This window comes from Heptranchias perlo, chromosome 17 (genome assembly GCF_035084215.1).
Source record: "Heptranchias perlo isolate sHepPer1 chromosome 17, sHepPer1.hap1, whole genome shotgun sequence".
NCBI classification, from domain to species: domain Eukaryota; kingdom Metazoa; phylum Chordata; class Chondrichthyes; order Hexanchiformes; family Hexanchidae; genus Heptranchias; species Heptranchias perlo.
In genome coordinates this window covers 30,147,290-30,171,044 of record NC_090341.1, presented here as the reverse complement: position 1 = coordinate 30,171,044, position 23,755 = coordinate 30,147,290, and the positions used below count along the sequence as shown (strand labels likewise).

At 39.4% G+C, this 23,755-nt stretch overlaps 1 protein-coding gene and 1 long non-coding RNA gene across 2 annotated transcripts in view; one reads left to right on the top strand and one right to left on the bottom strand.

Moving 5' to 3' along the window:
• The window catches only part of LOC137334227 (uncharacterized), a 67,822-nt gene extending 49,837 nt beyond the window's left edge, over window positions 1-17,985 (bottom strand). Inside the window, exon 1 of the long non-coding RNA XR_010966101.1 lies at window positions 17,234-17,985. This is a non-coding gene — a long non-coding RNA (uncharacterized lncRNA). The remainder of the gene's footprint in view (window positions 1-17,233) is intronic.
• On the top strand, window positions 7,014-9,726 carry fezf2 (FEZ family zinc finger 2). Its single transcript, XM_067999124.1, has 4 exons — window positions 7,014-7,865; window positions 8,020-8,154; window positions 8,540-8,672; window positions 9,470-9,726. Exons 1-4 carry the CDS (start codon window positions 7,056-7,058, stop codon window positions 9,724-9,726), a joined length of 1,335 nt encoding a protein of 444 aa, XP_067855225.1. The 5' UTR covers window positions 7,014-7,055.
• Window positions 17,986-23,755: the final 5,770 nt, after the last annotated feature.

The following is a 23,755-nucleotide window of genomic DNA, read 5'->3' as shown; positions in this document are numbered from 1 at the left end:
CCTTAGGCAATTTGATCAAAGGATATAATATAGAACATTTTCCTATCGTAACTTCTGGTGGGATTTAATCTTATGGTGGCACATGTTACTTATTGCTTTGTTGTGAAACTAAAATAATCATCACAGTTTTCGCCTCAGTCCTCTAGTGTTCGATCATGTTCGCACCAACACTTTAATTTGGTAATAGTCGGCACCTTCTACACTCTAAATCAGATCAGATTTCGTGACTAGAATTGAATCATTAGTGTCTCCCATTGCTCCACGGAGTCTCTCGCGTTACTTTTCTAGTGTCGTTGCGTGAAACACCTATTGGAATTCTGTTTGTGGAGGAGTTCGCTGCCTTGAAAACTCAAAACTGCAGACCAAGCACGAGAATTGTATCAGCACTGATCATGTGCGGTGCTGTCATTCACTTTTATTTGTTTCTCTAATCTCTCTGCTGCTTGCCGCCACTTTATAGAACAAGTTGCGGACGAGCAGCCTAGAATGTGCTCTCAGCCCTGCTGTTAAATCTCAATTAACTCGGGTTGAGGATTCTGCAAACCTATGGATTGGGAGCGGAATGTGCATCAGGCCTGCGCCGCAGAGTTAACACCCAAACAGGCTGTTCCTTACACGTGCCTGTTAACAGGCTCCTTGGAGTGCGATAAGGTTGCCAATTTCCAAATTATTAGACTATAAAACCGAATCGTGGCATTATCTGCCATTATAACATGGGGAAACCTGCAACCAGGATTCTGTGTACTTCTTGGAAAATTAACTAGTTTTCAATACCATTTTCGAGGTAAAAAAAATACTTACCTTTCTAAACTTATAAATTCTTGTAATAAAATAACTTTGATATAATTCACGAAAAGCGGAATAATGGTTCATAAGTGCCCCAAGACTTGAATCCAAAAAATACGGGTGCCCACTTCTATATCGATCCGTCTGCTCGCTCGTGTTGGTAAAGTTTTAAATGCACCGAAAAGCAAACTAAAATTTTAGTATTCTCTGTATTGTAGAACAGAAGCAGCACTACTTCCTTTGCAAAATCAATGCTGCCATTCTGTAAACACGTTATAGAGGGGCCTAAATATCTCCCAAGATATCAGTTCTACTGTGAAGACTGAGATTCATTATTCACATAATCAATTTAAATATGTTTTACTCTGCTTCCATACAGAGTTAACGGGCTGCAATGTTCAGTGCGATGCTTTAGTGACAATTTTTCTTGCCTGAAAGCAGACCGGCCTCCTTTTCAACAGCTCACAAATGAAGCCATTTGAACACCAGACCCGATAGCTCAGTGAAGGAGATACTTTTTTCTCCCTTCAAATATTAGGGGTTCGCTCTGTGGCAATTGAACATCAGACCAGGTAGCTCAAGAGATCAGATAGTTTTTCCCCAATTCTAATGTTAGAGGTTGGGTCTGTGATTACAATGACTAAAAGTTGCAGAATTAGTTAAGGAAAGACAGGCACAGATATGTTAAGATATTTTTGTAACTACCTGTACCTTTTGATAGTTGAAATAGTTACAAGTGCTATTTATGTCTAAAAAATAGAGCCACTTACTGTCTATTTTATGTTTAACTTAAGATGTATTGGCTTGGCATCGCACGTTGTGGTTTAAATAATACAATTCTACCAGTAGATGATCCTATATAATTGCATTGAGATTTCATCACATAACAGCAAATATTGAATTAGCGATGAACATCAACAACCCCAACCCCCAGGTACAATTGTATTGAAGGAAGATCCGCACCCACGAAACATTAACTCCTCCATTCTCTCCACAGATGCTGTCTGACCTGCCGAGTGTTCCCAGCTTTTTCTATTTTTGTTTCAGATTTCCAACATCTGCAGAGGTTTTTTGTTGCTTTTTGTACAATTTACAACATTCAGAAACAGAACTTTAGCCGCTAGGCCATAAGTATGGACTGGGTGGGCTGCTGACGAGATACGCTACATGTAAAGTTCGAAGCGTGCAAGGAGAGGACTATACATCATTTTGGATTTCTCAAATCATGTATCCGTATGAATACTTTCAACAGCTTAACCACACGTCAGTATGCAATTAAGTGTAAAAAGCATGTGTTTACAGTCGGATTCGTTTACTCCATCCTTGGAGAGTTTGTCAGATTTCATTCCGGAATGCTCATGGGGGTTAAACAATTGATCACTGGGTAGGTTCACTGACCACGTTCAACAACAACAATAAGACAGAAAAGAGTATTGTAAGAGGACAAGGAGCTGCTATGTAACCGAGAGCCGGTGTTAGCAGAATGTTGTGGAAAAGGGTACAGGATCCGCACCTGCTGCTTCCCCCGATACGAACAGACTGCGCTCAATGAGCTCACCTCTACGCAGTAGAATAGCATATAGAACCTCACACGGAGACCTAACCTGTGTGCTGCACATTAATAGAGAGCAAGAAACGCTTCCATATGGCACAAAAAGGAACCGCAATTCAAGTCTAACAAAAAGCACACAGTGAAAGCTTAGCAAAAACAAACACAAGCGGATCAAACCATGCTATTAACATATCTTGAAATATTAAAGAAAGGCAATATAATTAAACAGCAATGAAAACAGAAAATGCTGGAAATACACAGCAGGTCAGGCAGCACCTGTGGAGGGAGAAACATAGTTAACGTTTCAGGTCAATAACCTTTCGTCAGTGTTCTGTTGGGACAACATGTAAGAACATACCGAGTAGTCAAGTGTAGCATTCCAAGGTGTTAAGAAATTTAAAACCATACAAACGTAAAGGGTAGCCCAAAGAGTGTGAAGTTTGCAAATATCTTTGATGGATGAGATACAATGGTCGTTTTACTTTTCTACTGTTCTGAATCACACAGAATCGATTTCTTACTATGGTATTTTATGAGTTCCGCCTTACACTTATAGCAAGCACATTATTAGAAATTTTGACTGATAATAGCTAAGCTATTGAATGAAAAGGACCTGAATTCCTACTGTTTCGCTGAACTCAGTTTCGTCGCCATTGATTGAATAATTCTATACACCTTAATTTCAATGTTGTATCCAAAAGGTGAATTAAGTGACCCATGGGAAGCCCTTTACAATGCGTGTACGTTGTTAACATATTCATATACTTCACATGAATTTACGCGATTATCCTAAACTCGAATGTTGGCATAATTCGCACGAAACAGCTTTGTATCCATGCCTATGGGGAGAGGGGGAGTTCCTTATTAAAAGCGTTTGAACTAATGGTCAGTATTGAAGTTGCTTAATTAATGGACGCGGTAATGTGTAGTGATATATTAAAAGTACAGAAAAAATGATCCATGTAACCCAAACTGTTCGTGAACAAACTGTAATTGGAAATAGAGATAAATTAACATACAACTGACATGGGGTGAAATAGAGTTTAGAATCCTCAGATGAATGCGACTTGCAGGTGTGGGTTTGTTGTGTACCATGAAAATGTTGGTTGAAGCTTCCCCAGTCTTACAACCTCATCGGACATGCCCTGGGACTGAGAATATAGTTTTAACACTAGTTTCTAAATACTTTCACCCAATCTGTTTCCAAGCATGGTTTTCTCTGTGTGCAGGCTTCAGTACGACACCTTATAGGTGTCAGTCTTGGCTCAGTGGTAGCACTCTTGCCTCTTGCCTCTGAGTCAGAAGGCCCGGTGTTCAAGCCCTACTCTGAGACTTGAGCACATAATCTCGGCTGGTACCTCAATGCAGTGCTGAGGTGCCATCCTTCTGATGAGACGTTAAAACCGATGTCCTGTCTGCCCTCACAAGTGGAGGTAAAACATTCTACTGCATTGTTTGAAGAAGAGCAGGGGAGTTTTTCCGGTGTCCTGGCCAACATTTATCCCTCAACCAACACCTAAAACACATGATCTGGTGATTTATCTTATTACTGTTGTAGCCAAATTGGCTGCCATTACAACATTACAACAATGACCACACTTCATTGGCTGTGAAGTGCTTTGGGACGTCCGAGGTGGTGAAAGGCTCTATATAAATGCAAGTGTTTTCTCTATACAATCAACCAATTCTAACTCTGTACAGGAACATAGCCATTACAGCCGTTGTATGATACAAAAGAACTGCACTTGTCAGTAAACCACCTTCCAGTTTCTCAGAATTGTTCCAATCATCTCATAGCCAAAGAGCAAGACTTTGTCAAAAGAAGACAATGCACGTCGTTTGCGACTAATCTTTGCTTAAATTACAGTTAATGTGTCTCTTTCCCTCACAACCAACATGTCAATTTGAGTATTTACATTAAAATAACAAAGTAGTGAGGCCCGTGTATTTAATCTAGTCAGAACAGGGTCACTCTTTAAACATAGTTTAATGTAGATTGTGTAAATATAATAAAGTTTAAAAAGACAACATTGAAGTAATTACAGGAAATGGAATAGCGACCGTTGTGCTTTTATTTATTATTGAGACTTAAATTGGTTAATACAAAAACAAAAGTCAGGAATAGGACTGCGTCAACTACAACGTTGTCCGTGTTTTGTTCGAAGATTCCTGTGGTCCTTTTCTGGCCCTTTTTGCTGCTCTTTGCCAGGACCTGTCTAATGCTCTGCAGGAATTTACAATTCTAATACAGAACAAACAACCCGCCCCTTAAATTAGTGCAACAGAAAGAGAAAAGGGTCAGACAGCATCGCTGATTAAACATTAACCCTTGGAGTGCTGCTGCAACATTTTTGAAATCACATTCCATAAGTACTGTAGTTTCATTGCACTTAAATGTAACATTACAGTCAATCTTCCTTTCTCTTACCATTCAGTTTAATTAGTTAGGGTCTTTTTAAAAAATGAATTATTTCTAAAGTTTAGCAATGGGGATCCATTATTATACAGAATCGCCACCGTATTGCACAATAGTGTTAAACACATATAATGAAGCATCGATTTATATATGATTATGTCAAACCACATACCCAGTTACACACAACCAAAACAAAAGTTAGCAGGGAGCGCACCACAACATAACATAAAAAGACATACCAATATTTAAAAGCCACGCAGTCTGTATTTATTTTGTTTTCTCATAGAAGAGAAACAATCAATCCAATAGATGTTTCCACCATGCAGCTCCTTTTTGGGTTCTTGTCTGCTTCTAATTATTTCAGTGAAGTATTTATCCTACAATTACCTTAGAAAGGAATATATCCCATACACTACACTTTAAACCCCCTTACCGCTCTATTCACTTTCTGCGAAATCTTAAATCGCCTTTAGCCAGTAATATGAAATAAGGTGCAACACAGGACAGACGGAATTTGGGAATATAATACCCTCGTTTAGATTTCAAAACAAGAAAGAATATTAAACGATCAAGGGCAAATACAAGAGCGATGGTCCGAAGATCGTTTGTTAAGCTCTTTTCATGATCACTTTTGATGCCGTCTCGTTGTTTAGCCCTTTTTGGTATAGTCTCAGTCAATTCTGCGATAATAATTTGTTGTGATTCTCAGGTGAAATCGTCTGCAAACAGAAGAATTAAAACGGCCCCAAATGAACAGGCACTTGGCCATTGTAGAGAGAACACAGAACTTTTGGGAGTAAATTCCAGAAACTTTCTAAAAAGGCTTGTTAAAAATGAGTCTTTTCATTGCTCGCTTTTACCTCTGACCAGGCGCAGTCTTTTTTCTTCGGTTCCTAATCCGCATCGTAACGCGTTTTTTTCTACAGAAAAAGAACACAAAACCGGGTTCCACGCGGTGCTTTAGTGGCTAAAATTGAAAGAGCCGCTTTACAAGGGCACAACAGTATGAATCGCTTTGGAAAATTGGCTGCTCTGAATAGGTGAAGGAGGAAAACGTTTAATCGGGTCCTGGGGAGATTCTGAGATTGCAATCTGCTTTTGCCACAGGTGGAATCTGGACTATTTTTTCCTAACTATACAAATAGTGAGTACTGAATCAGAAAGAAATGCATCTTTATAACGATAGTAAAATACGTAGAACTTTTAGTTGCATTCCGTATAACGATCTAGCAAGTTAAAAAATCGGGGATAATTTTACTCAGGAAACCGCCTCCAAAATCCACGCAGCACAGTGCAATATCCACACTCCGATGTACCAGAATAACCCACAATTTCGTGCTTGCGCTATTATTTTTTTTAACTTTCACTGGGACTTTGAATGGGGGGAGGTCCAGCCTAAAAGAAGTCGATTGTTTTGGGAGCGCATAAATTGCCTATTTGTTCCGTGCATGGTGTATTATGTTAGAAACGCTTCATTTATTATTCATTAAAGAAATCTTTTCTCAAGTCTTATCCGGAGCTTGAGTGACGAGACAGAGTTCAAATGAAAGTTTCATGTTTTTTTAAAATAATATAACTTTGGGAAATGATCCTTTCTATAAAGTAATTACAATAATTGATAATGAGGCTGTAACATTCGATCTGGCTATTTTCTAACAATTTAAAAAGTAGCCCATAAGCGATGTAAACAGACCTAGCCGATAGATTAAAGCATATTAAATGCACAATTATTTTTTCATACCCCCACAGCCCCTTCGCCCACGAGCATTGTGGGTGCTGGTGGGAGATTGGAATGGGCTGATGCTATTTGGATGTCACCTTGCTAAGTGACTTCATGTGATGTCAGCTAAATGCAACAGACAGTGATCTCACACTGATGAGGGTGTGTGCTATCAAAATGTGACAGCATAGCCACACGCAGTCCTTGGATAATCTTCTCCGCTCTCTCTAGTAAATGTAGAACCCGTTAGGAATAGACGGTGGCGTCTGGCACATCACTCCTCAGTAAGTTAGTGATCGAAATTTCCAGTACCAAACTGGTGACTTATGCATAGAGTATAGCTTTTAAAATCTATCAGCAAAGATTTTCGCTGTCCTTGTAATTCGTTTTTTTTTCGCTGCTTAATGAGCATTAATCTGGTGCCCCTCGGTGCCATTGTTCATGGAGATGTTGATTTGAATGTAAATGGGTGACATGCCAAACGCAAGGTGCTTATTAAATTGATGTGTGTCTTGGCTTTCCTGGAATGCAGGGGAGATCAGAGCGGCTCTAGTCAGCGGCTGCTCACACCAAGTCCTGGGATGGCAAGCTCCGGTCACTTGGAGACAGTCGTGTCCTGTCCCAGGCAGACTGCAAGGAATGGAGCCTCCGCCACTACCTGCAATGGAGCTACCCCAAAGGCACTGGCCTTCTCCATCGAAAGAATCATGGCCAAAACCTCAGAACCAAGGAGCCCCATTGAACAAAGACAAAGCTTGGAGAAAGCAGAAGGCAAAAAGATTGGGAAACTGTGCTCTCCTGTCCCGTGTATGCTTCCTATCCAGCCATTTCCCTATGACCTGCAAGCTAAAGCTCTCCTGAACTATTCTGAGGTATGGAAGACTAACCTGAGGGGGTCACTCTGTACTTCTACGGCTATGTGTAAATCAAACTGTGGGATGTGCTGCAAAACTGACTTAACTTTAGGCCCTTCTATGATGGCTACTAACAGACTGATCAAACCCCAAGTCATAAACCAAACAGTCGCTATGCCAGCCAACGGCTCCCTTTATTATTTCAACTATCTGGACGCTACCTACCACCCTTCAGAGCTGCTTCATGGACATCACATCTTCCCATCTCATATCCTGGGCTCTCAGCCCCCAGCCTCGCTTTCTGCTCACCAGAAACTTCTTTTGTTGGAAAATGCTAAATTTGCCAGCTTGGCTGCAGAGAAATATCCGACCCCACAATTTCCTCACAAAGAACGTATCCCTGGACAGCTGGACCAAGTGATCAAAGAAAGCAGCAGCTTTCCAGTCGAAAAGAATGTAATTAAAAATCATCAGAAACTAAGCAACACTTCGAATGACGGCAAACCCAAAAACTTTACCTGTGAAGTTTGTGGAAAGGTAACGTGAAGATTAAAATGCGATTCTACCGCAGTGTTTTACCATTGATAATGGATACCGTTCTCGTGAGAGGGAGAAAATACTAGATCGACATCAACTGTATGGCTGCAAAAACAAATTACATTTTCATGTCTTATTTTTCTTCCTTTTCCAGGTTTTTAATGCACATTATAACTTAACCCGTCACATGCCAGTGCACACTGGGGCCAGACCGTTTGTGTGCAAGGTCTGTGGGAAAGGATTTCGACAGGCTAGTACCCTGTGCAGACATAAAATAATCCACACACAGGTACGTGCTCACGTCTTCCCTCATTATCCAGCAATCTTTAACAGCAAACAATTTATTAACTGCCTTATTAGCCGCTTCCTTATCTAGTATATAGTTTCAGTGATATATGGAAACTAACATACATGCACTGTATAGACAATGTACGGGGTTCTATTTAAATAGTAATATCAGTCATTTCAGTTTCTATGTTGTTAATTTTTAAATCTCCGTATATGTCCCTTGGTTTAAATGTAATACAACAGTTTCTGAATGTACTGTTTTAGGATTAAAATTCGCGCATGCCTTGTGACTTTGTTAGATAAATGAAATTGTCTCAGTTCTATGTATTTCTGCCTATGTTTATCCGACCGTCGGTAGTCGAATGATTTCTATGATTCGTTTTTAGGAGAAACCTCATAAATGCAACCAGTGCGGAAAAGCTTTTAACCGAAGCTCCACTCTCAACACTCACATTCGGATCCATGCTGGCTACAAACCTTTTGTTTGTGAGTTCTGTGGGAAAGGATTTCACCAAAAAGGTACTTTTCAAAGTAAAGTCTACTTTAATTTGAATGAATCCTCACACGAGCAGGTATCCATTTGGCTCCGTGAATCCATCATATTTACCCCATAGGTTGATGTACAGTTTTGCTAGTGCCTGGTATGAATGCGTGTCATTTTCACTGAAAACGTTAACAGATTTCTAAACCAATATAACACCCATGATTCCGTTTTACCTCAACCCTTTAGTATAATTTACTTTCTTTGCTAATTTAACAAAATGTATTTATTTAATCTGGCAAGTCCCATTGGTAAACATTGTCTCATTATACAGTAATATAGAACTATAGGACTATCGACTCAGTAGGACTATAGAAAATGTTAGCGGGTTGTAGACACGTTATAAAAGCCCTGTCTTCCTTATTTAAAAATCTAAAGTCATCGGAAGTAACAGTATCCTTAAGAAACTTTTTTCTCCAACGTGTCTGAGGTATAGCTGACAGGCTGAATTCAACCTATTTCAAATCAGACGTGTCATTTTGAACTAACCCTCTTCTAATATGGCTCCTTAATTTGGGTTGTGGGTCAGAAGCTTGACCTCTATCTAATTCCTAATCTGACAGTTTTATGCAGTCCTTGCTTGATTGAGACAAAGTTTGACAACTTCTTGACTCCCATACGCGCACACTAACACAAGACTGCTTAATGAAGCTTTACTTCTTCTTAACATAGAAATTCCCTCATCTGAAATTAACTTAATTGTGAACTCCTGACCCGGGGAGGGGTGGGGGGGGAAACTTTAACTAACTTCGATTTTCTTTTTCTTTTCCGCTAGGAAACTACAAGAATCACAAACTGACCCATAGCGGAGAAAAACAGTTTAAATGTAATATCTGCAACAAAGCATTCCATCAGGTCTATAATTTAACATTTCATATGCACACTCACAACGACAAAAAGCCCTTCACTTGCGGCACTTGTGGGAAAGGATTTTGCAGGAACTTTGACTTGAAGAAGCATATAAGAAAATTACACGATAGTAACTCCGCCACAGCCCCAGCGAACGAACGTTCAAGGGTGGGGCAAAGCTAGTTTTACAGACTTCGATTCGGGTTTTTTTTTGGTGGACAATCATTTCTGTACATTGCATTTTGAAGTACGATCTATTTGAGATTTTTCGATGCACTGCAATGCTCTTTACTTCACGCACAGTTATGCAACGGTGAACAACTCATAAGATACGTTTCACACTTGAATTTGTATGTTTAAACGGCTTGAATTCTGTTTGCAGAAAAAAATATCGAGAAGCGACAGCATGTCTTGGGCCCTACAATATTCCAAAAGTGTTGTGAATGAATAGTAATGTAAATATTCATGTTAATTAAATGTCTTATATCACATTATTTTTTCTGTATTGTAGTATTTTATATCTGAAACTTACCGTGGATTGGTAAATCTGAAACTTTAAAGTATTTGTTAGGCCGTTGCTTCGTTTGCATTTCTGTAAATTTAAATTCTGTTGTAAAAATTGAACGTATCTATCTGCAAAATAACAATAAAGTTTCCAATTATGCGTTTATTGGAATTGCACACATTCACAAATAAATGGAACGGGGAGACAGCTGATCTGTTTATTCAAAAAGAATATTACTTTGGGCACTGATACTAACGTATATCATTTGATGAAATATCAACAATAACATATTCCACATGTTTAAATGTTATATTTATTCTGAAAACCATTTTTTTACACAAAGCAGTAGAGATTAGGAAACACCCGGGCTGTTAGCACCAAATGCAGCATAGAACAGTTTCAAAGAACAGATACCTTTTACTTCGTTACTTTTGCTGGCAATCCAAAAGTGACACCGAGTCGTGTTTGTGCCAGGAAAACAGAAGCTGTTATCACGTCCCCACGCACAGCAGATGGGCGAATTCGATGGTTTTAACGTGAAGATTGGTCAGTGGATTTGTTCCCAGTATTTGGTCTTCCCTAAACATTCCACTGTCCAAATAAACGTCGCAAACTGATTGCTTCTCGTCACATAAGCATTTCATTAAGTTCGTTTTTAAAAGAGGGAGATAAAAGTGTAATTTGCAAATATCGTTCAAATTAATTGAATTTTAAGCAAATATACTTGACCTATTAAATAAAATAAACGCGAAGCTTAACGCAAAGAAAAATCTACACCTCTCTGAAAGAACAGCTTTAGCAATGTGTCTCAACGTATGCGTCAGAGTCTAATTAAGAAGACAAAACAGATTTTTAAAAATTCAATTTAATCACTCGAGATGGAAAGGCTGAACTTCGAGTTTGCACTTTTCATAAAGTTCTAATGCGTCTGTTCTCGTGAAATATCTGGATGGCGCTTTCAACAACTTCGCGACCTCTAAGGGGGTATGTGTAATACGTTCACCAGGAGACAGGACTGGTGAAGGGAGTTTATTATTAAGGAGAAACTCGGAAATAGAAACCATTCGCAGTATTTGCCGTTTTATAGAAATAAAATCCAGTGGTGAGAGAATTTGGGCTTCATGAGATTAGAAAAGCCTCTATTAATTTCCCCATTTGTTCTTGTGAATTTACGTGATATAGTTGCAATTGGAGGTTATTAGTGCGACGGGACATTTTCTAGGCGATTGAATACGAAATTACCAAGTTTATGTAATTGATCTTTTTACTCATGAAGATTAAGTGCCTCTTCTCGACCTGCTGTCCGCAATAAATTAGTTTTTTTTTAGAATACAGTGATGAAATGATCCTACACTTGATCCACAGAAAATGATCAAATCAAAAGCAGAAACAGTACACTTTCAACAGTGCTAACAGTAATCAGCCAAGCTCTCTCAGGAGAAGACATTTCCATATTAGCCAATTTGATGTAACAGTGGATAATAAAGTACTTAGGTTTTTCAAAAACTCCTTTTCCCATGTCTGGCTCCTTTTAATACGGGATAATTTATTCTCCCCACGTCTAGACGAACAATATTATTACAGTGTACCAACATAATTCTGATTTCAGCTCAGCTGCGTGCTGCTCACTCCACGTTTCTCAATGAAATTTAAATTAACCGTTAACAGTAAACGGTGAAACTGTCCAGGGACTGATTAAAAGGCCAATAATTTGAAGGGAATTGCATGTACACCTTTTTATAGTTAATTGAGTGGGTTAATCTTAGCGTCTCGTAGACTGGGTTACATAGATACCGTCATGTGCTTTTGGGGAAACGTGTTCTTTTAATTAAAAACGAAACAAAAGCTGTTTGCTAATTATATTAAAGAACCTCGTTAGACACAAAAGTCTCCACTACAGCTCGATCTATTACAGTTTGCTGCACGCTGATGATGGAAATTGCAATTATAAATTATTTACTACGTTTTTATACACAAGGCAAATCCTCACTGGGGCTCTCGAAGCTTCTTCGTGACCATAACGCCTCCAATGTACCTCATAACATTTCCACTGCTTTCTGCAAAAAAATGTTACTGTCACTCAGACTTGATTCTTTCAACAGCTATAGACAAAGACTGAAATACCCGCTTCAATACATGATCAAGGGGCGATATTTCTAAATACTGGTAACTCTTTCTACAAAGCACTATGTCCTAGTAGGGAAACTGCGGACAATTGTCACATCCTGAAATAAGCAATTGTATGATCTATTCTGCACTACTGGAACATAACGGTCACATCCGCAATCTGTGTGCTAGCTTGCAAAGACCAAACCGAACAGGTACAACTGCGGCGGAATGCTTGTAAACATGCTCTAACTTTGTTTTGTACTTTCGTCACTAGTGGCGAATACACGCTTTAATGCTGCTTTTCATATAAACTATTGAAAATAAAGGCTCTGAAAAATAAAACCTCTCATAGGCCTGTAATACTAATCTGAAAATTGCTCTCTCCAACTCATCGCGAAGTTATCCCTTAATTTCTTAAAAATGCTCAGAAGTTATTTTAATTCTGGACCTTTTTAGATACAGCAACTACCGGGCAGCTACAAATAGATATGACTGTGTTCGGGGATATGTTTCCATATTTTAACTACTTCTAACAGCGAAAGGAAAGTCTTTTCAAAAGTTAAACCTATATGTACACACATATAAAATATGTTCACAGGCGTAGATTTCGACGTTATGTGCATATAAAGATGTCTTTCTATAGAATATCGCATTAACAATTCACGGATGTTGCATTCCAAAGTGAGAGTTTGCACTCAGAGTGCAAAACTATGCACTGCCATTAAACTGAGTGATGCAACAACACTTTCAACTGACCAGAGCTACTATTACCCTAGGCTCTTTACGATGCTTTAAAATTCATTGAACTATCATTCACAAATAGCAGGGTGTTATGTTTTATGGCTAGTTACAATATCTTGAGGTGTTTGGAAGACAACTTTCAAAAACACTAACAACATTAATAACATTAATAAACATTAATAAAACTAAAGGCAGCCTTCAGTTGTAACTGCTATGAGTTTTAATTTACCTAAACCAAACATACTATGTCATATTAAAATATATCTTGGTAAGATTCGTTAAGCATATAAGCGCACATTGGGAAACTTGTCACAGCAGGTCAGGGTGGATAGAAGGAATAAACATGCCCAGCTTTATTTACAGCCCTAGTTACATCATATTCATAAATACAGCTGACTGACACCTCATGTTTTAATTAGCAATTGATGGATACTTTTGCTTCCTGGGGAGATAAAGCCAAGAGGAAACCTGGAGAGACTACAACCTGCAAAAGACAAAAACTTGCTGCACCTCTCCGCATCCCAAACACGCACACACACTCTTATACATGCACATACACGCACTTGCTGTACATACATGCTACGTGTATGCATTCGTACTTGTTTTGTACATCCATTCAGCAAATATGTAACCTAACCCATAGGTATCCATACATATCTATCAATAGTTTTATAAATACAATGATACTTCTAGAGTTATATTATAGGTTATAATGCCAACATTATGACTTTTTGCAGGTATCTACAATTTAGTGATTTGCTTCTTCACGATCACAAAGAAAAGTTTATTCTGCTAAATTCCGGCCAATTTAAGAGACATTCGATGTAAATTCCCGCAACAGAGTGACCTTAAATTTCGATTTATTTTCTTCCAGGATTCATTTATTGCTGAGAGCTGTGTTTGCTTTGATATTTGTCTATGGGGAATGTAGCATGAATACAATAGGATTTGTTTTTAAGTTCCCAAAAGCGAAAACTAAGTTAGACACGTAGAGCGTAGCGGAGCTAAAGCACCATTTTGTGTTGGTATAGTTCCATATTCACTGACAATGCAAAAAAATCAAACGGTTTGCATGTGCCAACTTGAAAATACCGAAGTCACTATAGCAGATGCTACTATAATACAAGGGTATTATAATTATATAATATGTTAGAATTTATATAATACAATGATAATTTCCCGGAAAGAATCCTAATGGTTCCGCGGTGAAACACAATCAAATAAGACTTCACTTTATGCTGAAGAATTAACTTTTGTTACAATATATCGAGTTCATATTTTCACTGGAATATTTACAATTAATTCTTCAGAATTATTTCCTTTAATGATTAATGATAACAGGTTTACCTGTACCTACACACCCCGCACTCGGACAAACACAAATAAAAGTGCTTCATTTTGCATTGATGTTTTATTCAGTATATTTCTTTAAGAAAACCCGCATTTATCTTTTTGATTACAGTTTATTTATAATCCCAATTTCATTTGAAGTAAACGGTTTTATTATTAGGCGTTTCAAGTTCCAGGATATGGAAATTCTGCTGGGGGAAAACTGTACTTGCAACTGTACTTGAAAAATTGTACTTGAGCATAAACAAGATCTATGTATGACCCCAATTCGATTTACACCATTCCTTTAAGAGCATAGAAACTACAAACCATGGACATTTTTACTCGCGCTAAATATGATAACAGAGCGCTCAGAGTTACAATTTTAAAAGCTTCTAACAAATAACACCTACACCAATGATGACAGTAAACTAATCTGTGCAACTGGCCGGTGTCTGAGATTGACAACGGCAATATTTTTGCACATCAGATGAACATTATCTGTGAACAGTATAAAATACAATATTTCAAAAAAATCTTTAGGGAGCAGATATACGAAAATACCGCTCTTGGGTATGTAAACTTCAGTAGAAACTCAATAAATATTTCTGACGAAAGAAAAATCTGGCAAGAATATCTCCTTAATACAATAAATAACTGCACGCAATTGACTTCTCTCAAAATACGGGTCTTGTGGATTTGTACTGATAGACTGTGTGTTGCCGCAGTTAACATTTCTTGCAATGTATAATTACAGAAGCGGTTGTGATACTGGTCCTCGCGAAGCACTAACCCTCGCAAATTATTAGCATCAAGGGCTCTTCGTAACTGAAAACAAAAGTAAAACAGACAGCCCATATCACATATGAACAATTTGACTATTGGTAAACATTATAAAAAAATAAAACGCGAACGTAGAGACCATTGAACAACGGTATTACTGTTGCAACAATCATAAACTTAGATTCTTCCCATTCTAAGGACTGCACCATGGTATTTGTGTCCGGCTGATCTGCTGAAAATCAACATTGTGCTCAGATTTAGCTGGGCCGTTCTCACTGAAGGTTGTTTTCAGGTGACGATTTTCGGAGGACAGGAAGTTCTTGTCGGCGGTACCACCCACATTACACAGAAGTCCAGTTACAATCTATCCCTCTACCCTTTATAAAAACAAACTTTACGTGCTCATGAAAATTATAATTATCGACCAATATCAATGGAGGAAGTAATATTAACTAGGGCCATCCTGTGCCACAGTGTCACTTTTTGGGGGGATGCAATGCAATGGAGTCTAGATCGTCAATGGTTCCTTGTACATAGCATTGCTACAGGACACTTATCCAAATGAGTTATGAACCTTTCAGCACACCAAGTTATAATTCAGAGGTCATTGTACCTTAAGGATCTGACTTCTGTGTAAGACTAACTCCAACAAGATTAGTGGAAATGATCTTTTTCAGCTGCTGAAACATCATCGATATAGTTAAATTCACAAATGTAAAAAACAGTAACATAATAAGTTTATTAACAGTGGGTTTCAATGTTTAACTCTGAGGTGCTATGGATCTAAAGATTTGCTAATATTATGAATTGGAACCAAAGACCAATTACAATCAGCAGTCCTTTAAAACGAATTTTAAACTCAGTATGACTCCTGTATTAAATCGTCTTCCATTGCTCTTTGTTGATTTCAATAGATCATGCACTAGGACCGCGCGGAACACCCGGCACCCGGGTCAATGACAGGACTGGCAGTAACCTGGTGCATTGAGAAAGTGCTGGGAAGTAAACAACCTCAAGACAGCGCGTTGCCCTTTTCTCTGCGCTTCTTGTTAAAACATCTGAGCAACCAGTTTTGCTCCTAGAAACATGTTAATTGACAACGGAGCTCATTATTGCATGCACATGCAAAACACAGAGAGAATGATTAAATGGACAAAAGCGCAATAATGAACTGTCAACAATCGAGTACATCTATACTACCAGGATCACTTAATAATAGGGCATTTAAACTCAACAAAGGATTGTCTGGAACAGGAAGAAAGAACGACCTATACTTTTGTTTAGTCAACACAATTGATTACAAATGAGGGATTAGTAGAGTAGCTTCAGATTTTAAAGGGGAAAAAGAAAAGTCCAATTAAGTCCACCAAATGTTAACTACAGGGCCTTCCAGCTCGGTACAAATGAAATTCTCATCAAAACATCCCTCGCGATCTTTTGGAAAGTAATTTGTTTCCCCGAACGAGCAGAAAAAGCGTCGCATTAGTGAAGAGAAAGCGCCAGAGCTTGGCACAATGAGCTCAGCAGACACATTGGGAGAGCCAAGGGGAAGTTAATGAGTTTCAGCATCTGACAAATCGTTTGGATGTATTCCTAAAAAATGCTAGATAAAGGATATATTGCCCAACCATTCTTTATAAAATACAAAACCCCAGGGGATTCTCAGCACCACTGAACATTAAATATTTTGCTAAGCAAAATGATACAAACAGCATTCGAACTTTTTGGGACGCAGTTTCCATTTCCAATGATTTACTGGCTAGTTTCAGATCAGTTTCAGAACCTAACAAGCAGCGATTTCATGTTCCCCGGCTGAAAGGGAAGTGGTTGCGAGTTGATTGCAGCAATTACACAAAAATAACTTATTAAAGAAAACCAATTGGTTAAACAGTTAAAAATCCAAACTGCAAAGCTATTTCACTATAGATTTAATTCAACAGGGGGCAATAGGACCCCGAAAAGGTGAGGCAATACTTCAACTTACATAAAAGCTTTACAAAAGAATCGTTTACAAAAATACTGACAAGTTCATTTGACAAGCACGATCGAACTATAGTTGCAGAAACGCATAACCTAACTAATGTCAGGTTTTTATCCTTATTGATTTATTCTTTCTAAATTTATGTTTTCTTTTTCAATGGTTGTAATATTCACAAAATAAGTTCATAGAAAAAAACAAATACTATTGTAAACATACAATTCTCATAACACAGCACTACTCACTCAGGGTCTCACTTCCCAGTTCCAGGGCTATGTGACACTCCAATCTGCCAACCCTAAGGCCACAGCTAAGGACATAGGAACTGGAATAGGCCATTCAGCCCCTCAAGCCTGTTCTGCCATTCAATTCAATTTACCCACCTTTGCGCTATATCCCTTAATACCATACCTAACAAGAATCTATTTTGGTTTTGAATTTTAAATTGACCGAGCCTCAACAGCTTTTTGAGGGAGAGAATTCCAGAATCTCACTATCCTTTGTGTGAAGACATGCTTCCTAACATCACCCCTGAACAGCGTAGCTCTAATTTTAAGTTATGTTCTTTTTAAGTTGTAGTGGTACACCATTCTGAGACCTGAGTTATATTGTGGATTGTGAATTGCATTCTTGTTAACACATTTGCATGCTTGGTTTCATTGGTCAGAACATTGAATACAGGAGTTGGGATGTCTTGTTGAAGTTGTACAAGACATTAGTAAGGCCACACTTGGAATACTGTGTACAGTTCTGGTCACCCTATTATAGAAAGGATATTATTAAACTAGAAAGAGTGCAGAAAAGATTTACTAGGATGCTACTGGGACTTGATGGTTTGACTTATAGGGAGAGGTTGATAGACTAAGACTTTTTTCCCTGGAGAGTAGGAGGTTTAGGGTGATCTTATAGAAGTCTATAAAATAATGAGGGACATAGATAAGGTAGATAGTCAAAATATTTCCCAAAGGTAGGGGAGTCTATAACGAGGGGGCATAGATTTAAGGTGAGAGGGGAGAGATACAAAAGGGTCCAGAGGGGCAATTTTTTCACTCAAAGGGTGGTGAGTGTCTGGAACGAGCTGCCAGAGGCAGTAGTAGAGGCGGGTACAATTTTGTCTTTTAAAAAGCATTTGGACAGTTACATGGGTAAGATGGGTATAGAGGGATATGGGCCAAGTGCAGGCAATTGGGACTAGCTTAGTGGTATAAACTGGGCGACATGGACATGTTGGGCCGAAGGGCCTGTTTCCATGTTGTGAACTTCTATGATTCTATGATTCCCTTTGCTAGCAGATAATTTTTAATGTTCGTAAAGAATGGGTGGAAGCTTCAGCTTTCTCATATCATTAAGGACCTTTATTAAAGTTTGTATAGTGCTCAATTGGTCCAAGCGACTACCTCAGCACTTTCTAAGCCTGGATGCACATTGTATTAGTTATATTGCATATGGTGCCAAGTCCAAGTGATGTAAAATTACCTTCTGTAGCGTGTTTTGTACTATTTGGCTTTAGTGCATTCAGATTGTGACCAAATTCTGGAATTATACTGCTACTTTCACATTGACGCATACCTGAAACCACTTAGCATGAAAGTGGCATTCATTATCACTGCAGCCCAAGTGAGTTATCAACTCTCAATTGGGCAACTCAGTGCTAGCTTTAAAAGAGTCTGAGAATGACATGGTTACTGTGCCACTTCTTCAAAGATTAAGATGGAGGATACGGGGGAGAAAACATATACCTGAAACTCCCTATGCATAGGAACAGAAGTAGGCCATTCAGCCTTTCAAGCCTGTTCCACCATTCAATTAGATCATGGCTGATGTATATCTCAACTCCATTTATCAGCCTTTGTTCCATATCCCTTGATACTCTTAACCAACAAAAATCTATCGATCTTAGTCTTGAAAATTTCAATTGATCCAGCATCCACAGCCTTTTGGGGAGAGAGTTCCAGATTTCCACTAACCTTTGTGTGAGAAAACACTTCCTGATTTCACTCCTAAATGGCCTAGCTCTAATTTTAAGGTAATGACCTCTTATTTTGGATTTTCCCACCAGAGAAAATAGTTTCCCTGTGTCTACTCTAACAAATCTCTTTATCGTTTTAAACACCTTAATTGGATCATCCCTCAATTTTCTAAACTCAAGAGAATACAAACCAAGTTTATGCAACCCTTTAAGCCCTGGTATCATTCTGGTGAATCTGTGTTGTATCCCTTCCAAGGCAAATATAACTTTTCCTGAGGTTCAGTGCCAAAAACTGAATGCAGTTTTCACAGCTGAAGGAGAACTAAGATATGATGTGTTTGTGGAGAATTGAGGTATAGTTCCAGGGGGGGGTTGGTTCATGTTGAAGCTTTTACAGTCTGGCTAGGTCCTGGAGGAAGTGTTTACTTTGTTAGTAGCAGTATTGGTCATATTTGGGGAACTGGAATTGGAGAACTGCTGGAAGGGGATAATCTAGCCCTTGTTGAAGAGCTGGTCAAGCCTGATGATACCTTTCTCAGAATCTACCTATTGTGAATGCATCCAGAAGTTCTGCATTATGTCAGATTGGGGAGAGGGAATGTGTCGTCTGACGAAGGCTCTGTACATCTGAAGCATCCTTTTCTCCCCATTGTATTCCAGCCCCCTTGAGATAAAGGCCAAGATTCCATTAACCTTTTTGATTACTTTTTGTACCTGTGCATTAGCTTTTTGAAAAAAGCTGAAGCCCCTGAGTTAAAATATTATTGAAGATACTTAGATATAGACTGTATTTTGTATCTCTAAGTTTAATAATGTTATTGTAAAATACATAATTTTTAATGTTTTAAGTTGCAAACCTTATTTTTGGCATTAGAAATTTCAGTTACTGAGAAAAAAATGTTGGATTTTGGACATTTGAGTGATTTAATTGGTTGAGTTTTTGCACACTTTGTTGCTAGATTTTGAAAAAAATAAAATAAAAGCAGTCTCTACTTGTTTAACACTATATTTGCCAGGGGAAATACCCTTATCATCTTTTCAGTAGAAAAGAGACACCAACTGCAGAAGGCACAGAACGTTCACTGTCTGGCAGGCTTCTCAAGGGCACAAGGCAATATAGGTGGCCACTGGGACTACACAGATTAATCCCAATACACACATCAACAGGAAGGGATATCACTCCATAAATACTCGGGTGATTTCAGACCACAGAAAAGGGACCCTGCACATCAATGCCTATTATCCAGGGAACAGTCTTGGTGCTTTTATTGTGCAGTAGTGCAAGGTACCTGCATTATTTACTAGTCTTGAATGAATGAACAAATAGCTCTTGAGAGACAAGGGCTACCTTTTGCACTCATGGCTCAGGATCCTAATTAGAAACCTCCACACAGTAGCAGAGTGTAGATACAATGAGGTCCACGCCATCGCCCAGCTTTTTGTCAAGCACACCATAAGAATACTAAAGCTACAATTCCAATGTTTGGACACCTGAGATGGAATGTGGCTCCAAAATCATCACTGTCTGCTGCATGCTGCATAATTTTTCCATCCAAAGAGGAGTGAGCATGTAGTAGGATGAGGAGCAGGTCCACAGAAGAGCATGAGGAAGTAGAGGGTGGCAATATGGATAAAGATGATATACAGGCAGGGCTATTTGTGAGGACTACTTCCAGAAATGGACCACCCCTACCACTTAACAACCTTCTATTCCCAAAGAACTCGCACATATTGTTGCCTCAAGAACGTTCAACATTCCCTCCATCTTTCAGCCTTTTCCCATCACTTATCATCTTCCCATACCCTACCAAACACTGTCATAAAAAGGAGAAATAAAATGATCAATATTTATTTTGTGATCTTTACATGGGCAATGTAGTCCTATGCCTGTGCTTCCCTTTGGTCACCCTAAACAATTTGCTTGTTCTATCCTTAGGCTGCATCTGTATGTTCTCTGAGCGGAAGCAACAGTGATGGCAGATTGAGGTTGGGTGGTGCTGCTCTGTCAGAAATGCTGTTGTCTGTTGCCTTAAACCTCTGATTGCAGAGTCATGCAATGTCCTTACAATAGCTAGAGTCACATCTGATAACATAGTAGCTGCTAGCATTTGCCCACTCTCAGACACATTCTCAATTCTTTGAGGAGCTTGGCTGGAGGTGGAGGATTTAGAGCCATCTTGTGAGAATGCCATCTTATTAGATCCTTCAACTGCCATAGCCCTGGGGATGGACACCCAGAAGAATGGGCAGCAGGCTGCATGAGAGCAGTGAGTAGAGTGAATAAAGCACGTTGTAACTGCTGTTTCCAAACAATCACCCAGTCTGTCCAATTGAGTATAGAAGATCTTCATGGCACTAGTCACGGCATTCATGACAGAACACTGTTCAACACTTCCTCCCTCACTAATTTGGGCACCCGCAGATGGCCATGAAAATGCACTCATTCCATGGTTCTCTGCAGTTCTGTAAAGCACTCCCAGAAGACTGATGTCACAGATGTACATCTGTACCTTCTTCGCCAGTTCCTGCAGGCTGTTAAATAGTGGCTTCAAAGGATGCAGCAAATTTTGCTCTTGCATCAACTCCTGTCTGAAGGCAAACCATTCCAAATGATATCAAGAAACGGCTGAGTGCACTGGACACAGCAAAGGCTACAGGCCCGGACAACATCCCAACTGTAGTGCTGAAGACCTGAGCACCACAACTAGCCCCACCTCTAGCCAAGCTGTTCCAGTGGAATCGGGGGAAAACTCTCCAGTGGCTGGAGTCATACCTAGCACAAAGGAAGATGGTAGTGGTTGTTGGACGCCAATCATCTCAGCCCCAGGGCATTGCTGCAGGAGTTCCTCAGGGCAGTGTCCTTGGCCCAACCATCTTCAGCTGCTTCATCAATGACCTTCCCTCCATCATAAGGTCAGAAATGGGACGTTCGCTGATGATTGCACAGTGTTCAGTTCCATTCGCAACCTCTCAGATAATGAAGCAGTCCGTGCCTGCATGCAGCAAGACCTGGACAACATCCAGGCTTGGGCTGATAAGTGGCAAGTAACATTTGCGCCAGACAAGTGCCAGGCAATGACCATCTCCAACGAGAGTGTCTAACCACCTCCCATTGACATTCAACGGCATTACCATCGCCAAATCCCCCACCATCAACATCCTGGGGGTCACCATTGACCAGAAACTTAACTGGATCAGCTATATAAATACTGTGGCTACAAGAGCAGGTCAGAGGCTGGGTATTCTGCAGCGAGTGACTCACCTCCTGACTCCCCAAAGCCTTTCCACCATATACAAGGCAAAAGTCAGGAATGTGATAGAATACTCTCCACTTGCCTGGATGAGTGCAGCTCCAACAACACTCAAGAAGCTCAATACCATCCAGGACAAAGCAGTCTGCTTGATTGGCACCCCATCTACCACCCTATACATTCACTCCCTTCATCACCGACGCACAGTGGCTGCAGTCTGTACCATCCACAGGATGCACTGCAGCAACTCACCAAAGCTTCTTCGACGGCAACTCCCAAACCAGTGACCTCTACCACCTAGAAGGACAAGGGCAGCAGGCACATGGGAACAGCACCACCTGCATGTTCCCCTCCAAGTCACACACCATACTGACTTGGAAATATATTGCCGTTCCTTCATCGATGCCAGGGCAAAATCCTGGAACTCCCTTCCTAACAGCACTATGGGGGAACCTTCACCACACGGACTGCAGCAGTTCAAGGCGGCGGCTCACCACCACCTTCTCAAGGGCAATTAGGGATGAGCAATAAATGCTGGCCTCGCCAGCGACGCACACATCCCATGAACGAATTTTAAAAAAGTACAGCCACAACACTGGCATCTATCAGACAGTATGGAAAATTGCACTGGTATGTCCTGAAATTGTTTCCACTGATCAGTGATACAGTAAAAAGAAAATACAAAATTTAAGATAATCATAAAAAGGATTAAAAGGGTGGTTAGAAGTCATTTCTTTACGCAGAGGGTGGCTGGAATGTGGAATTTTCTGCCACAAACCTGTTGAAACTGAGTCCATAAAATCTTTTAAAAGGTATGTAAATATTTGCTTGAAAAAGTGAGTGGACAAAAGAGTGAATTAGTTTAGGTGGCTTGTGGAGAAAAACACTAGCACAAATTTGATGGACCAAGTGGCCTGTTTCTGTGGTGTAACATTCTATACAATATTCATTATATGAGTTGTGCTGTTCAATATTAAGCCAATATTCTTTTTGCTTCTTGGAATTATTTTAATTATAAATAAATCTAACCAGTCGTTTAGCCTGTACAAAGTGGTCTACCTTTGTGATATTTTCTGCCTTCCAGTAGTAGTGTGTTCTCCATTAATCAATTTACCTTGATTGGGGTTAATTGTTAAATCTGGGCTGTACAGCACAGAGTAAAATAAATAGGTTTCAATTCATAAGAGATGTGGTCTACTAACAAACTATAGTCAGGCCCTTTACACAAGAAGTGGACATTAGTGGACAACTCCCAGAAAGCACATTCCCAGAAAGCACTTATGTCTCTATATGTCATTTTGACACACTACAATTCCCAGAATACAGCTTAAGCTTGGCACTTTCTACTCAGCTGAACGCAGTACTGAGCATGGAGGGTGGGGCTTATGAATAGGAAGTTGGAGCACATTCTGTCAATGGGTAGTATTACTACCAATCATCAAACTGATTCACATCCTTATTGCCTGGTTGGACAAACATTTTTTTTCTCCCAGATACTGCCTTCTGATTGGGAATCATATCCAAAGAAAAAACATTTCTTGTACCAA

Coding starts and splice junctions, on each gene's coding strand:
- fezf2 (XM_067999124.1), top strand. CDS start 7,056: ATGGCAAGCTCCGGTCACTTGGAGACAGTCGTGTCCTGTCCCAGGCAG. Junction 7,866..8,019: donor CCTGTGAAGTTTGTGGAAAG/GTAACGTGAAGA, acceptor TTCCTTTTCCAG/GTTTTTAATGCACATTATAA. Junction 8,155..8,539: donor ATAAAATAATCCACACACAG/GTACGTGCTCAC, acceptor ATTCGTTTTTAG/GAGAAACCTCATAAATGCAA.